Here is a 16466-nt window from a genome sequence, read left to right as displayed (position 1 = left end):
AAAAAAATGTTTACGTGTGTTTCTAAAACAGTTTTAATGCTTTATTTGACCTTTAATATTTTGTACGTTTTAACATGTTTTTAGTATTTATTTCATAAATACTTACTTGCTTGGTCATTTAACAAGAAAATTGTCATTACATTGTAGTTTTTATATAAAAAATATGCATTGTAATTACTTTATTATAAATACTTTGTACGTTATTTACTCATCATTTGTGTTGATGAACTAATACAATTGTAATTATTTGTTGTACTGTATTTGACTTGTTTACAAAGCTCAAGTCTGAGCTTCCACATTCGCTTCTTAAACTGGCCTTACCATCAGGCCATGCTAAGCCTTGAAGAAAAGAAAACAATTATGGAGCTTTTCCGAATCCAGTTCTTTGCGATACTGAAGTTGTTAAGAAGTAATACATATAATGTTTCCTGTTTTGTATCCCACCGAGTAATTTTAGGATATACGAAATTAAGATGGCAGCAAATTAACATTCAGAACATTGTGTTAGGGTTAGTTAAGTTACATTAGGTAGAAGGTAATTAAAAAAAATAGTAATTAACAAGACAAAACAAATGCAGCCACTTAAAGCTGTACATAACGAATTTTAGTCCACTCGAAGGACACGATGTTGCCAGAGGCGTAGTGATGATGTCTGACGCCCTGGATACAAAACATTTTGGCGCCCCCTTCTCCAAACTTCTACCCTCCCCTTTACAGTCTTACTTTCTAATTTCTAACCTTTCATGGCGATCCTTCCGACCATGGTATTGTATCTCACATTGTTGCCTTGATTATCTGGTCTTTGAAATACTAAGCTTTAATCTTATGGGAACAGCTAAGTTCTGGGTAAATTGTTTTTTGTTTGTTTTTTGGAACCCCCGAACTCCCACCTCACTACGTCGATTGATGTTACTTTTAAGAACATGGTTCTAACATAGTGATGTTGAGAAACCCACCTGAAGTAAAAATGCATCTCAGAACGGCTGGTATGAATATTAACACTTTTACTGATAAAGCAGAGAACAGCATTTCGACCTTCTAGGTCATCTTCAGGTTAACAAAGATGACCTAAGAAGGTCGAAACGTTGTTCTGTTTTATTAGTAAAAGTGTTAATACCCATACCAACTGTCCTGAGATGCATGGTTTTAACTTGTATGAATATAACTATATTTAAAATCCGTTAATTAAATAATGTTGGTCAATATGCTCTATGTAAACCATTTCATATGCTTAATTTTTATTCATCTAAGTAATTCATTAACTTTCAACATACATTTAAATGAAAGTGGTTTCCTAAATGATAAGTGCTGTACTTTATATCGATTGAGTTTTGTTGAATTTGCATCTCCAAGGGAACGTAAAAAAACAAAACGGCGCATTGATTAGATGCAAAGAGTTTCTTGTATTTCGTGCAATGGAAAAGTTATTTCGATTCCTCGTAAGTTTATCTGTTGTTTTCGTCGTAAATCATTTAGAATTATTCCTACTAGGAAATGCTTGCTGTAATACAACAGACTGATAGTGAAACTTAGTATGCAAATTTTGGAGATAAATGCCCAGGAAGTTTTTACCAGTGTACTTTCAACAAGAATTTTAATATTGAGGTACAGTTAGTATCCAGAACTAATATGTGATCAGTTAAATCATGAAAAAAGACATGAAAAGGTGAGAAACATAATGTATTATGGATATGACGAATTATGATTTATTTAGTTTGTGCTTGCTATAATCAACGTAATACGAACTTATGGTGTGCACTTGCGTTGTACGAATGAAACCGCTAGTTTCAGATTAACGTTTTTGTATGTTAAATATAACTATTCGTTAACCTCTCGGAATATTTGCAATAAAACGTGTCTATTTTACTAACAAAAACAAATACGGTTCAACTAATGTTAGTACTGACATGTAAACCACAATGAGAAAATCGAAGTCCAAACAGTTCCTCTTACAAATCGTAGAATGTAACTTCTATACTTTCACCTGAAGTTTAGCATGTTATCATCACTGATTGACGAACTTTAAGTAGCTGTTAAGATAAGCCATTGTGTAGACTTGCTATTAATATTATGTTTTATTAACGCCCCATCTCCCATCAGCTAGAAGAAAGAGGAAGTGGATTTTTTTATTAGCTTTTAGCTTTTTATGAAATGATACCAGTTAGTTTTACGAGTGTGGTTAATAAACTTAGGTAAAATTTAGAAACCACAGTTGGATGTGTCATTAAACACGGTAGTGCTTACTATCTAGGGGTGGGCCGAGAACAAAATGATCGTCGCATATTATGTAGCATCATGATCTCAAATCCCTTATGACTATCTAAGATATTTGTAAACACCTAACTTAGGTTTTTGAAAGCTGTTATGATTTTCAGTTTAACCAAGAAACATCGCTAAAATAGAGAACTGTTAGAAGTGTAACAGTCAAATGTTCCGCTTATTATTATTATTATTATTATGATCCTGACACCAAAATGGCTAACTTACCAATGTTGTAAGTTATGACTTGCACACCAAAATGTTGCATTATAACTTGTAGAGTGCAGAAGCAGTTTAGCGTTTCACTAAATTTAACACATGGTATCCATCAAAACCATTCATTAAATCAAGCTAAAACTGTTGCTTTTACAGTGACTGCCATAAAAGGGATTCAACTCTTAGCTGTAAATAATGTTTTCTTTAGAAATATTTGTTTATATTGGTATTTTTGTATATTTGTTTTCGTACTCGTTTCTGTACGTGCCATCTCTACGTTATCCTTATCTTTATTATTTGCTGCTACAATTCGAGTGAATAGAAAAGTAATTATCGCTAATTTAATATTTAATTTCTAGATTGAAATTCGAACAAGCTTAAACGATTTTTTTTTTTTTTAAGAATCCCTAAACGTTTATTGTAGGGTGAAGATTCCGATCCAATGAGTAGAATTCTTTATTTTGACGCATAGTAAAATCTGTGGACTGCTATAATATGATATAAAACAGTACATGGTACGTTTAACTGTTACTATAACTTCTTTCATTCTCCAGTTTCCTTTTTCCAGTGGTAAGAATTGAACGGTTCTCGTATTTGGTAAAGAATTAAAGTAGTTTTACATCAGAATGAAAAGTTATTTGTTTCTTTCGTTGAGCATACTATACAACTATGTCAAAACGATTGAACAGATTCTTTGTAAACGTTTCATCTTCTTTTCAACTAGAAGCATTTCCTCGTCTATCATACACTTTATATGTGATCAAAAGGATTCTTTGCCATTTCCTTTGTATTTTCTAATTATTATAATATATCGCGATCTTAGATTTAATTAAAATTTAATATAAAATAAGATTTTTATTTAAATGACATTAAAACGTTCAAGTGACATTTTGTTATTTTAATCAAAACACAACACAGTACTGAACTTGTATACCTACTAAAATACATGGACTCTGCTTCTTCCCCAGTGCTCAATGTTAAGTTTTAAGATTTTAGTGCTAAAAAACGGATTTCTATACTTGGTGAGCACACAGCTAGTTCATTGTGTAGCTTAACACACTATCGGATATTATTCCCCTACTATCTCAGCTGTAAGTTTAAATCGCCAAAATGTGGAGTTCCATCCCTCAAGTGGATACAGAGCAGACTGTTCATTTTACAGCTTTACATTGAACAGAGATTTTTGTGGGAAACTTAAACATCTTTTCCTCTGGATATTAGGATGAAACAATAAAACTAAACTGAGTGTAAACATTGTTTGGTAATTTTGTTCAAACAGTATTTTGTCTTACATTCCAACATTTATAACCAGTTGTTACTCACAAAATTCCGAACTTCCACTATTTAATACCAGTTATTCACACATTTAACTCTTTCTTTTATTAAACTCTTCCCACTTGTATCATCTGGGATGAAATGTTTGGAGTATATTAAAAGAAGTAATTTTACTTCCCATTTAAAAGAACTTCTCACTCCTATTTGCTGGAAATAATCTCACTTCCCTAAAACCCTTGGAGTTCTTTCTCATGTTGTTTGTTCTTCCTTTCACAGAAATGTATGATTGAACGAAACATTTACATAACAGTTATAAGGCAGTATCATTTTCTTATTTTATTAGACATTAGTTCAAAATGTTTTCAATACATTTTGTATGTAAAATAAAAGGATAATCTATAGTAGAAATGTTTTCTTATGTGAAAGAGAACGTTTAAATAAACTACACTTATTAGAATGGGTTTTTAAAGTACATCAGTACAAGTTACAAAAGCAAAAATATAACAACAGTCGGTTATTTTCCTGGCCTTTGCTTTGCCTTGGAAGTGGCTTTGTAAACAGAAAATAAAGATATTCTTTGTAGGACATCATGAGGGTGCAACAATGTTACTTCAACATAAAACGTTTTCTGGGTCATATGGTTTGGAACCTTACAAAGTACAAAAACAAAAAACAAAAGTATTAAAACAAAAACTGGTAAACTGAAAAACAATATTTGTTAAATACAAATGTTATACTCTGGACACTAAAACTCGCAAAGTGGTGACAAAATACTCGGTTTCACAAACTAGAAATGTTTATTTTGATCACAACTGAAACCATGTACACGTGTGATACTGACAGTATAACTAAGATATTAAACACTTTCTGCAACTAACCACATGTTTTCACCATAAAAATTACCTTAACTATTGAATTGAGACTTGCATGTTTTTTTAAATGAAGAAAACGGGTGTCTTCCCAAGAAAATAGTGCAACCGTGCTTTTCGCATCAGATGACGGAAGTGTCTATACAAATGAACTTTTATATACTAAAAACATAACTCAACTTAAAGGATTACACAAGAGATGTATACGAACAAAGTACTGTTGAAATAGTTTATCCTCTACGTTAAAAATTACTGGTTATTAATAACTTGGTTAGTGCTTTTTCACGTAAGCCCTTCGGTGTGGATTCTTGTACATGGTGAGGGGACCTCCCAGGAAAGGTTCTGTTCTTTCAGTTTACCTCCTCTGGGATCCACGTGTTTGCTGTGCGTGGAGACCTCTGAAGGGGAGGAGAGGATCCTGGTGGTTGAGGGGTTTAATCCTAACACACCACTTTGGCCTTGAAATGCTGGAGACGGGTGACCATGGGGTGGCCTCCCTTGAGTCAATCGGCTGGTCCACTTGGGCTAGGGTCAACGAAGTACCAATGTTGGATGTTCCTAACAGGTGTTGTGAGCATTGTATCTGTTGCTGGTGTTTAGGTACAGTGCTCACGAAACCCTGGCGTTTTTGCAGTGTCCTTGTTTGACATTGTAGTGCGTCACCACCCATGGTGAGTTGGGTCGGTGGGCACCAAAATTTTCTTTCTTTATTATGGATCCACCAAATATAAACTTAAGTAGTAAAAAACGATCCATAAGTAAACTACCACGTCTTGAAGATTCTGAAAAGCAATCTTAAACATCTGTAACACCTGTTGTGCCTCATTTTCTTATCCTATATTCTCTTTTAGACAAACCATTAGGGCAAAACTCTCCCATTTTCATTCAGAAGGGACAAGAGGAGCTTGCTGGTTCTCAAAGTCAGTCATCATGAGGAGTTATTGTTGAGAGGGATTTGAAGAACATCACTGAGTCAGATTCTCGCTGGTGTCTCTACTCAAGGAGTTTCTGCAGTGAGGCGTATCTCCACTTGCAAAGATGAAATTATGATGCCAACCAATGTACTTGTTTTGACATTTACATTACCACGTCCATCTGCCACCATCAAAGCAGGTTATCTTAATTGCAAGGTAGGGCCATACATTCCAAACCCTCTCAGATATTTCCGGCATCAGCAGTTTAATTCCTCAAAGACGTCATGTCGTGGTTTCTTGACGTGTGTTCGTTGCAGTGGCAAGGACCATGATTCCTATGAGTGTGAAACGGACCCTCATTGCATAAATTGCAGTGGCTCTCACCCATCCTACTTTTGTTCTTGCTCTAACTGGTTGGAAGAAAAGATATAGCATTTGAAAACGATTCATAACATTACTTACCCTGAGGCTCAAAAGTTGCTGTCCACCACCTCATCTCGGACGTATGCTGCTGCATTTCGTTCCACTACTACAGTGGGGGTGCAGACAGATCTTTTTCTGCCTCCAAAAGAATCGTTCTCAAAACAAATGAAAAGTCTTTTGACATCCATGGTTAAAAAGTTGATGAATAAAACTTCAACGCCCATCTCTGTCCCTTACATATATTCCAACAAACCCCAAAATCCACTTACTTTGGTTCTGGGTACAAGCATTTCCTCGCATACATCATCTTCTCCCACTACAAGATGCTAAATGATCATTCGTTTACGTTCTTAGTCACTGGAATCCTCTTCCAACAGAGCAGGATCCGTGGAAGTCGATAGACCTCACATAAAGAAAGTAAAGAAAAAAGACGTGATCAAAACAGAAGGATTCTCCATCTAATTTGCCTACACATTACTAAAAATGGCCACCTTGATACAATGGAACTGTCGAGGTTTACGTTCTAATCTGGATGACATCAAAACACTGATTGCTTTACTTACAGGAAACCTTTCTGAAACCTGCTGATCCAGTCATCTTTCAGCGGTTTTCTTTGTACAGAAATGACAGGCTGTGTGATGGACGAGTGCATTGAAGAGTAGCACTGCTGGTTGATCAGCGGGTGCCCACATTGTCTTTGCCACTCGACACACCCTCAAAGGCAGTAGCCATCCGTGTTTCCTTGGGTCATACGATCACTATTTTTCTCTGTCACCTGGAGAGACATATGATCAATCAGGCATTGATGCTCTCATTAAACAGTTGCCATCTCCCTCTTTAATCCTGGGGGACCTTCATGGACATCATTCCCTCTGGTGAAGTGCTGGTATTGAAAGGAGGGGTCGCTTTGTAGAGTGTATGGTCTCTGATCACAACCTGGTCTTTTCAATACTGGTTCTAATCTAGCACTTCTGCTTCTTCCTCCACCTTCTTAACCATCAAGACTTGAGCATAGCGATCACATCTCTCCTTTCGAGCTGATTGTCTCTATGACTATAATCGTTCCTCTACAGTGGTGTAACTCAAACGGGGCCCTCCATCAGTCTGGCAGTACATCAGTTGGACCTGATGATATACCCTATAAAATTCTGCGCTATCTATCACTTGCTTCTCGTCCTATCCTTTTGGTTGCTTTTAACTGGATCTAACAGGAGAATGTTTTTCCTGATGCCAGGCTATTGACCTACCTTTCTCTAAGCCTGGGAAGGATCCCAAGATCCATTCGAACTACCGTCCAATTGCTTTGACGAGTTGTCTGTGTAAGACCTTAGAGAGGATGGTTAATGCTCGTCTTGTTTAGTTCCTCGAATCAAATAACCTCCTTTGGCCTACCCAGTGTGGGTTCCGACGACAACGCTCCACTGTGCACCACCCGAGTCGACGTGAAACGTCAATCAGAGAAGCTTTCCTCAAAGGACATCATCTTGTATCCATATTCTTTGAGATTGAGAAGGCTTATGATACAACATGGAGGTATGGCATTTTGCGAGACCTATATATATATATATATATATATATATATATATGGGATACGTGACCATTTGCCCATTTTTATTAAATTGTTTTTAATGGACAGGAGATTCAAGTTCGTGTAGGTTTGACACTTTCCCGTTATTTTTTACAGGAACTTTGTGTCTCTCAAGGCTGTGTTCTCAGTGTCACACTTTTCAGTATAAAATTAATGCCATCACTGTACAACTCCCTCTCACTGTTGCAAACGGGCTCTATGTTGATGACTTTCACATTTTATGTCAATCCTCAAACATGAGATATATTCAACGGCAGCGACACACTGAAGTGGGCCACAGCAAAGGGCCTTAACTTTCTCTCTATAAAACCACTGTTTGCATCCCTTCTTTTGCCGCCAATGGGGGTATTCACCCTAATCCTGAACTATATCGGTGAAGTTGTGCTGCCTGTGATCCCTGAGACAAAGTTCTTGAGGCTTATCTTTGATCATAAGCTGACATTTATACCATACATTTAGCAACTAAGAGTCAAATGTACAAGAACACTTTGGGAGCAGATCGATGTTCTATGCTAAAGATATATTGTGGTCTTATTTGATCGAAACTCGACTATGGATCACTGGTCTGTGGCTCTGCAAGAACTTTGGCCTTAAAGATGCCAGACCCCATTCATTATCAAGGACTTCTTATCTGCACTGGGGCTTTCAGCATTTCCCCAGTTCAGTGCTTACACGTAGTCTCATGAACCTTCTTTGCACCTCTGTTTGACACTATATGCTTCAAAACTTTGTTCCTTACTAAAGCATCCTACCTGGGGTTGTATTTTCCTTCCTTGGTGGGCCATATTTTTTCAGAACAGACAATCTGCCATTGCTCCTTTTGGCCTTCGTATCCAGGCGCAGTTGGATGAATTGGGTCTGTCCTAGGATAACATTGATGTATCTACTGGTCAGCCCATTCCACTATGGCGTTTTACATTCCCCAAATGTGGCTTATCTTTAAGTTATCCGAGAAAAGCAGATACTCCTGATTGGAAATACTGTCTGCTATTTGCTGAACATCTTTTGAACCATCCTTCCATTCCTATTTATACAGATGGTTCGAAATCAGGCGACTGTGTGGGCTATTCCATGGTTTGTTGTGGTTCGGTGGTTGCGTGCAGAATCCTCTCTACAGCTTTTGTGTTCACTGCTGAACTGTATACCATTTCTCTTGCCCTGGATCACATAGAAGCTCAGCAGTACTCAAACTGCACTATTTATACTGACTCGCTTAGTTCTCTACTGTCCCTGGAATCGCTCACATTGGTTTACACCATGTTCTCGCCGATATTCAAAACCGGCTGACCCATTTCTCTTTAACATCTACTTCTCTCCAGTTTTATCTGGATACTGAACCACGTTGGTATTCGCGGGAACGAGCTCGCCGACACTGCAGCTCAGTCTATCTGCTCTGAGCACTATCGCCGCTGTGCCTGTCCCATACATGGACTATGGGCCTGTATTCAAGGCTCGGCTGCGTGCCAGATGGCAGTCGACTTGGAGTGAGCAACGCGAAAACAGGCTTTTTCCAAATAGAACCCTTCATTGGACTTTAGCCGTTTTGCTTCCGTAAGGATCGGAAAGAGGAAGTTGTTCTAACTAGACTACGCATTGATCAGTTTAACTCATCGTTTTTTTTTGTTTTTTTTTTAGAACTCTTGCATCAGTGTGTGGTCTCTATAACACTCAGGTCACAATAAGCCGCATTTACCTTCTTGTAGTCGTTTAGACTCTCAACGATTGCACCATTGTAAACATGTTCTGTCCAATGTTTGTCTATAACGTTACAGTGTTATTGGTGACAGTGACACTGTCCACCTTGGTAATGTTTTTTTAGTTTTTTAAAGGCCATTAATCTTTTTACTGTCATTTAAGTTTTTTACTTTATACATTGTACCTTTTAAATGCAACTCCCTTTTAAAAACCACAGTTCATCTAGATTGATTTGAAATTAAAAACTGGCCGTAAAATTAAATAACTAGAAACCAGGACTGGAAAGGACAACTTCAGGTGACTGACAGTGGTTATTGTACTTACCTGTTAGTCTTCCTGGTGAGTTATGATAATTACAGTTACGCTACATAAAGTCCTTTACAACCTGAATTACTGTAGTTTTCTATTAACGTTGTAAACTAAATGTAAACATTGGTTTTATTTTATTTATGTTGTTTTTTGTTTTACCTTAATTTCCTTTTATTAATTTTACTTCATTTACTTTTAACTTTTTACCGGATGTTTGGTACAGATAGCCTAGCTGCTTTGTACCATAAAACACTAAATCAACCAAAACCAACCAACCAACCAACCAATCTTGATATAAGTGTGCTTAGCAATGTAAGTAACTACTCTATACAATTCAAAACCGAGTTGCAGTAACTCATGTAAGTAGGAAATTCAAAACAAACACGTAAATTGTTTTGCAAATCCAAAAGATACTCTGGAATATTGTAAGATATTAAAAAAAAAAAAATTAGAAATCGCAAAGACATTATACTAAATACTATGGCAAAGTGCTCAGCAAATTTATAAAACTTACTGTCTGGATCAATAGTCAAAAATATTGTAATGAAGACTGTTTTGCACTGTTTTCATCATGTGCTCGTGACATAGTGGCTTGTTCTTTGAAATTGTCCTTAAAAACTAGACATATATTACAAATATAAGTGAAAATAAGTAAATATACATTACAAAGATCAAATATGTTTGAAAGCACATTAGAAGACAAGTATATGATAAACATATTTCAAATAAATACAGTTAGTTTTTATAAAACAATGCGAAAAGTTATACAAAAGTGTCCATACATTACTTCTATAAACAAATAATTAACAAAATTGTAAAATGTTTTCTTAAATACTTTTACCAGTGTAATAATGTATATAATACTTTAAGTAATATCTTAGTCTGTTTGTTTTGAATTTTGCGCAAAGCTACTCGAGGCTATCTGCGCTAGCCATCCCTAATTCTGTAGTGCAAGACTAGAAAGAAGGCAGGTAGTCATCACCACCCACCGCCAACTCTTGGGCTACTCTTTTACCAAAGAATAGTGGAATTGATCGTCACATTATAACGCCCCCACGGCTGAAAAGGCGAGTATGTTTGTTGCGACCGGGATTCGAACCCGCGACCCTCGGATTACGAGTCGAACGCCTTAACACGATTGGCCTTGCCGGGCCCATCTTAATAGTCAGTTTTTATTCCAATTTTTTTCGTAATGGTTGCCATGAAACCAAACAGTAAAGCACTTTACTGCAGTTATCCAAGATTCTGAAATTGCCATTTTTATGTGCAACCTGAACCTTTGCTTTATCTGATATCACATTATTCATGTAAATTAGCTCTCTTTATTTCTTATCAAAAATCTAAAGTGAAGGTTTGCGTTAATTTTTTCATGTGTGAAAAATCTGTTACTAAAATTAGAATAACACAAAGGTTTATTGTATAACATGTAATGAGATAACACAATTACAAACATTGGAAATGTGAATAATAAAAATAAAATATTCATTATTACAAGTAAGAACTGAAGAACAACAAAACATCATGGACTATTCTACTCATTACTTGTGGACCCTTAGAGCTAAAAATGTTATCTAAAGTTGAGTTTAAATAATAATTTCACTTTGAATTTTGGAAGAACTGATTTCTATGGCTTAACACTAGCAGTAATAAAAACATTGATAACCAGTGTAATGGTGTTGTTATCCAGTAGTATTTGGCTTCCTGTATATTTTTCTATGTGAACCTGCTAAGAAATTTCACAAAATTGTAAATGGACTACTGTTAAGAATAAAAGTTCGAATATTGAAATTTGTTTACTTCAGTTCCCTATTATTATTGGTTATTATACTGAATTACTTAACCTTCTAGTTCTATATTACTAGTAATATTAGTCTTACCCTACATCGAGTGTTACATATTGGGTAATTACGTTACTGATATGATGATAAAATTTACAATGATAGTAATGCACAAGTTTTCAATATATGTTACTTACCTAAAACTTTAAACCAATTTGACTACACGTAAACGGTGCTTAATCCTTCAAAATTTTAAGAATCCTCTAGAGATAATTAACTTTTTTTATAATGTTGTCATTGTTCAGCAAACACTACTCAATCAAAGACCCCATTTTCAGGTGGTTAAGGCGCTCGACTCGTAATTTCAGGGTCGTGGGTTCTAATCCCCGTCGCACTAAACATGCTCGCCCTTTCAGCCATGGGAGCGTTGTTATAGTGTTACGATCAATCCCACTATTCGTTGATAAGAGTAGCCTAAGAGTTGGCGGTAGGTTGTGATGACTGGCTGCCTTCCTTCTAGTCTTACACTGCTAAATTAGAGATGGCTGGCGCAGATAGCCCTCGAATAGCTTTGTGCGAAATTCAAAACCAGACCAATACTTTAAACATTATATAATTATTTCTAGCTGTCTAGAAAATATAAATCATCACTCCTTTCTATTTGGCTCAGATAGCCTAGTTGCTTTGCGTTTTTATGTAAAATATTTTGCTTTACGCGTTAGATATTACTTTTTTTTTACTCGTCAAGAAGTAATGTACTTAAAATTTACATGCAAATACTGTATGTGGCAATATGTAACGAATTACTGATAAACGAGATAGCGAGAGATCATTAGAATCGTAATATGAGGTACATGACAAAAACGTGTAATGTTTGTTAGACTGTCATGACCTTCCGTGACACTAGGGAAAACTCAGTCAACCCTAAATGTAACCTGAAGATCGTAGCGATAACAAAATACTAATACCTCGTACGTTTCAGTATTCAACAAATTGGTTTATTTAGATACATCTATTTGTATATTATTAACTCAATATGTTAGACCTTTGTGTTCTGGCCTTCAACTTCTAGCAGTTCAATGTTATTATGACCACTAGATCAGGCTCGTATGCAAGGAGGTTTAAAAGAGGGGTCCTACTTTGTGAGATGAAAAGTAATCATAAACTGTGCAAAGCATGCTAATACTATCAGGTTCTGAGGGCATATCCCCCACAGAAAATGTGTGAGAAATTGGTGTTATGAGATTAAATCTATAAGCAATTTTTTATGAAATATAGCAAACAATTGCATGACTAATGACGTAATCTACAAACATCCAACAAAATGTTAAATCATTATTTTGTTGTAACATTACAGGGGGAGCTAGACCTAAATTATCATAAATTTGTTATTAGAGTAAAGTACTGTGCTATGTATTTGTAGAGTATGTACTAATTGTTATGTTACTAATTTAAACTCTGTACAACAGTAGTGGAATAGCTATTTCAATCATTGTTTGTCATGTGTATACATGTATTCACTATTACTGTGACAACATATTAGCATGTTCCATTATTTTGGAGGTACTGTTTTATAAATACCTTACACACAGCAGTGGCGTATTGATTATGTATTAAAAGATAGAGCACTGTTGTTCTTCGATTTGTGTACACCTGAAATAATTATTCAACTGGAGGAAAACAAAATGTTTAATGCTTGAACACGAACCTTGTGACAGTGTGGCAGAGGGTTTCACGAACATAAAGATATTTGATACACTGAAGCTCTTTGAAGCAGTCAGTCGATATCTGTGGCTTACAAAACCGATTTGTTTTCCAATCTCGCGCAAAGCTACACGAGTGCTATCTGCGCTACCTGTCCCTAATTTTGCAGTGTAAGATTAGAGGGAAGGCAGCTAGTCATCACCTTCCACCGCCAACTCTTGTGCTAATCTTTTACCAACAAATAGTGGGATTGACCATCACTTTATAACGCCCCAACGGCTGAAAGGGCGAGAATGTTTGGTGTGACGGGGATTCGAACCCGCGACCCTAAGAGTACAAGTCAAGTGCCTTAATCAAATGGCCATGCCGGGCCTTACAAAACCTTAAAGTGCCAGTACGGCTTCAGTATTCCAAATACAAATGTAAATATAAACCATTGTGTGCAATGCAACTCTTCCAAACCAAAAATGAGAAGAATGTACAAAATGTTAAATATCTTAATCAGTTGCACTATAACAATATCAGCATAACATTTTTACATCACAAAAATAGGGGTTTCCGCCGGACTCTCTACCCTCATGCGTTAGATTACCATCTCAAACTGAAAGCTAAGATCTGTACTGTAGAATTGTATCGTATTTGTTTGTTTTTTGAATTTCACACAAAGCTACTCTAGGGCTATCTGTGCTAACCGTCCCTAATTTAGCAGTGTAAGACTAGAGGGAAGGTAGCTAGTCATCACTACCCACCGCCAACTCTTTTATTTAACTATTTTAAGTATTTAACTAACTGTTAGGGCTGAACTCTCGTAATGAATTGACCTACTATGTAAAACTATGCAACCTTTTGGTGCATATATTTTGTAAAGAACGTTTATAATTTTTTTGTTCTCTTTGAATATATGTATTTTAAATTATTTCTCGGCATGTAGCTATGAAAACTAGAGAACGCAATACTTTTATTAATATACTGTAGTAACTGATATTCTAGATTTACACGTTAAAAACCTTTCCGGTGAACTCTTACTATTTGTAACAATTTGAAATACTGTAAGCAAACAGTCTATACCACAGAAAAAAAATACTAACAAAGAGTTTTTATTGACTGATTTATCCCATTTGAGCATCCAATATTTCATTACTCACGTCCGCAACGTATAGAAATTTTTTTCAGGACCTCACTCGCCACGTGAAAATATCGCTATCTTGCCGTATAGTAAAACAAAAAAGTTTGATCTGTGTTTAGTGACGCGTTAATGTGTCAGTGAGGGATCTGCGTAACTAAAAATAACAAAAAAGGAAGGAGGAAACGTTGTGTTATTTAAAGTTCATTGAAGTGATGTTAAAAAATATAATTTTTAAGAGTTTCGGTATTCCGTTCCTTAATGCCTTAGTTAAAATGCTACAAGTTATTAACCCTTTAACGGCAGGAATGTAGTAGGTAGTGGCATCAATTTGTGATGGCTTCTGTTTTAGGGTTAAGAGAATGTGTATCTAAAACCGATGCCTAGCGAGAAGCTAATAATGTCTTCAGTTACTGACGCGAGTTTTCGCAAGGAATTTCAGCTTTAAAAGTCTGTTGCACTTCATAATTTCTTGTTGTTGGCTGTTTTTGCAAAAATATTTTTGTATTCGGTGCTGGAACATTGTACATTCTGTAGCCAGTCGGAATCCAGGGATTGTTATAATACTGTCGCATTAACCAGTAGTATTTTGACTTTTGGAGTTCGTCAATAAGGTCAAATGTTATCAATAAGCAACTTTGTTAATAGCAAAACTACACAACGGGCTATCTGTGCTCTGCCAACTACGGATATCTAAACTCGATTTTTAGCATTGTAAGCTTGTAGATTTATCGCTGAGTCACTGGGGAAGATGGCAATTAACAAAGAAATGAATAAACAGGACGTATAAAAGCATAGAGATCTATAATTGCTCTTTCAACAGTGAGTTAATTATTGCACACGAGAAGCTTCCTTGGTTATCTGTTAGCTTTCTTTATCCGAATTAAGTCCCTTTGCCTAATCCAGGAGTGGTGGTGGCGCGGGATATTGTGAAGTTAATTGCTATCATTTGCTAGTTATCAGTGTACCAGCAGTGAACAAGGATTGAATAATTTTAAGACGATTTGAAGTCTGGCAAGTGCATGGCTGTTGAAAGCGGTAAGGCTAGTCAGGTCATGGCCTGACCACTTTTTCATGGTATGTATAACTACAACTGATGTATTTAAACTTGCTTCTTTTGGCTCAATACTTTTCGCTGTGTGTGTGTGTGTGTGTGTGTGTGTAGCATTTGTAATCTAAATGGCTCATTATTCAAACTCGTAGCATTAAAGTTTCAAAATTATTCTGAGGGGAATACTTTCAACACCCTCTCCCTAGATATAACATTGTTTGATGGCCTGACAAATCCTAAATTACTTCCTATAGCAGATAAGTGATTGTAATACTAGTAAAATATTTTCGTTCTCGGTTCTTAGATATCATTGTGAATATTTATAGGAAAATGAAAATATATCTCGAGTTGACTTTATTTTTTTTTTTAAACATGTGAACTAGATATTAAACCCTGCTTTTAACACTTTAACTGTCTGTAATTGTTTAGTCTTACGCAACAAAATTGGGGACGGCTAGCACAGATAACCCTCGTGTAGTTTTGCTAGCTTTACGCGAAATTCATAAAACGTAAAAAAAAAAATTAAGTTGGTTTTCCCCTCAACTCTTATGTATCTGTTTGATTATTATGAAAGTCAACAGTGCCAGGAGTCGTCTGTCTCAGTATTTAAATTTGTTTCTTCTGTGGATCACTTCGCTGGAGCCCCAAAACCATCTACCGCTTCTTTCTCGCACGCATTTATTTGCCATTGCACAAAAACACATCAGAAATAACGGGAAGAATGACACTGCTTTTGATGTGACTTAGATTTTGGGCCAGAACATGGACCACACTTTAAGAACCACTCGTCTTATGTCGAAAGCGTTGACATTGACAGTGGCCAAGCTATCATAGCACCAATACCAGGAATAGTGTATGGGGAAGCTATGGTACTGAAACATTACTGGACAATATACTAAATCACCATTTATGAGTTTTAGAAATCTCTCACACCCTTGTGCAAATGAATTGAAACAAGATGGAAAATTACGATTTTTTGAATTTTTTGTTTTATTTCTGAGAATCCAAATATTACTCGCAAATTAATACATATGACCGTCTGCCTTTATTTTTCATCAAATCATTAATCCGCTTTGGCATCAAGTCCACGAGTTGACTGCAATCTTTACTAATTTTTGAATCGCGGTACCACACCTCAATTAGCTTATCTTTCGTAGTACAGTCTTTTCCCCGAAGTCTTTCTTTATAAATTGCTCAAAGAATTTCAATAGGATTTAAGTCTGCGAAGTATTTCTTTATAAATTGCTCAAAGAATTTCAATA

General features: G+C 36.0%; 1 protein-coding gene across 7 annotated transcripts in view; it reads left to right on the top strand.

The window, feature by feature from the left end:
- Window positions 1-16466, top strand: part of LOC143252145 (ecotropic viral integration site 5 ortholog-like) — an 86693-nt gene that overhangs the window by 45610 nt on the left and 24617 nt on the right. Inside the window, exon 1 of one of the 7 annotated variants that reach the window (XM_076503841.1) lies at window positions 1463-1666. The exons of the other annotated variants lie outside the window; for them this stretch is intronic. Within the exon in view, the coding sequence (XP_076359956.1) occupies window positions 1647-1666 (20 nt within the window). The 5' untranslated portion in view covers window positions 1463-1646. Of the gene's footprint in view, window positions 1-1462; window positions 1667-16466 lie in introns of those variants that run through there. 7 annotated transcript variants of the gene reach the window in all.

The sequence above is a fragment of the Tachypleus tridentatus genome, chromosome 6 (assembly GCF_004210375.1).
Source record: "Tachypleus tridentatus isolate NWPU-2018 chromosome 6, ASM421037v1, whole genome shotgun sequence".
Lineage (NCBI taxonomy): Eukaryota > Metazoa > Arthropoda > Merostomata > Xiphosura > Limulidae > Tachypleus > Tachypleus tridentatus.
Note: the sequence above shows the minus strand (reverse complement) of the source record. Positions and strands in the feature narration are given on the sequence as shown.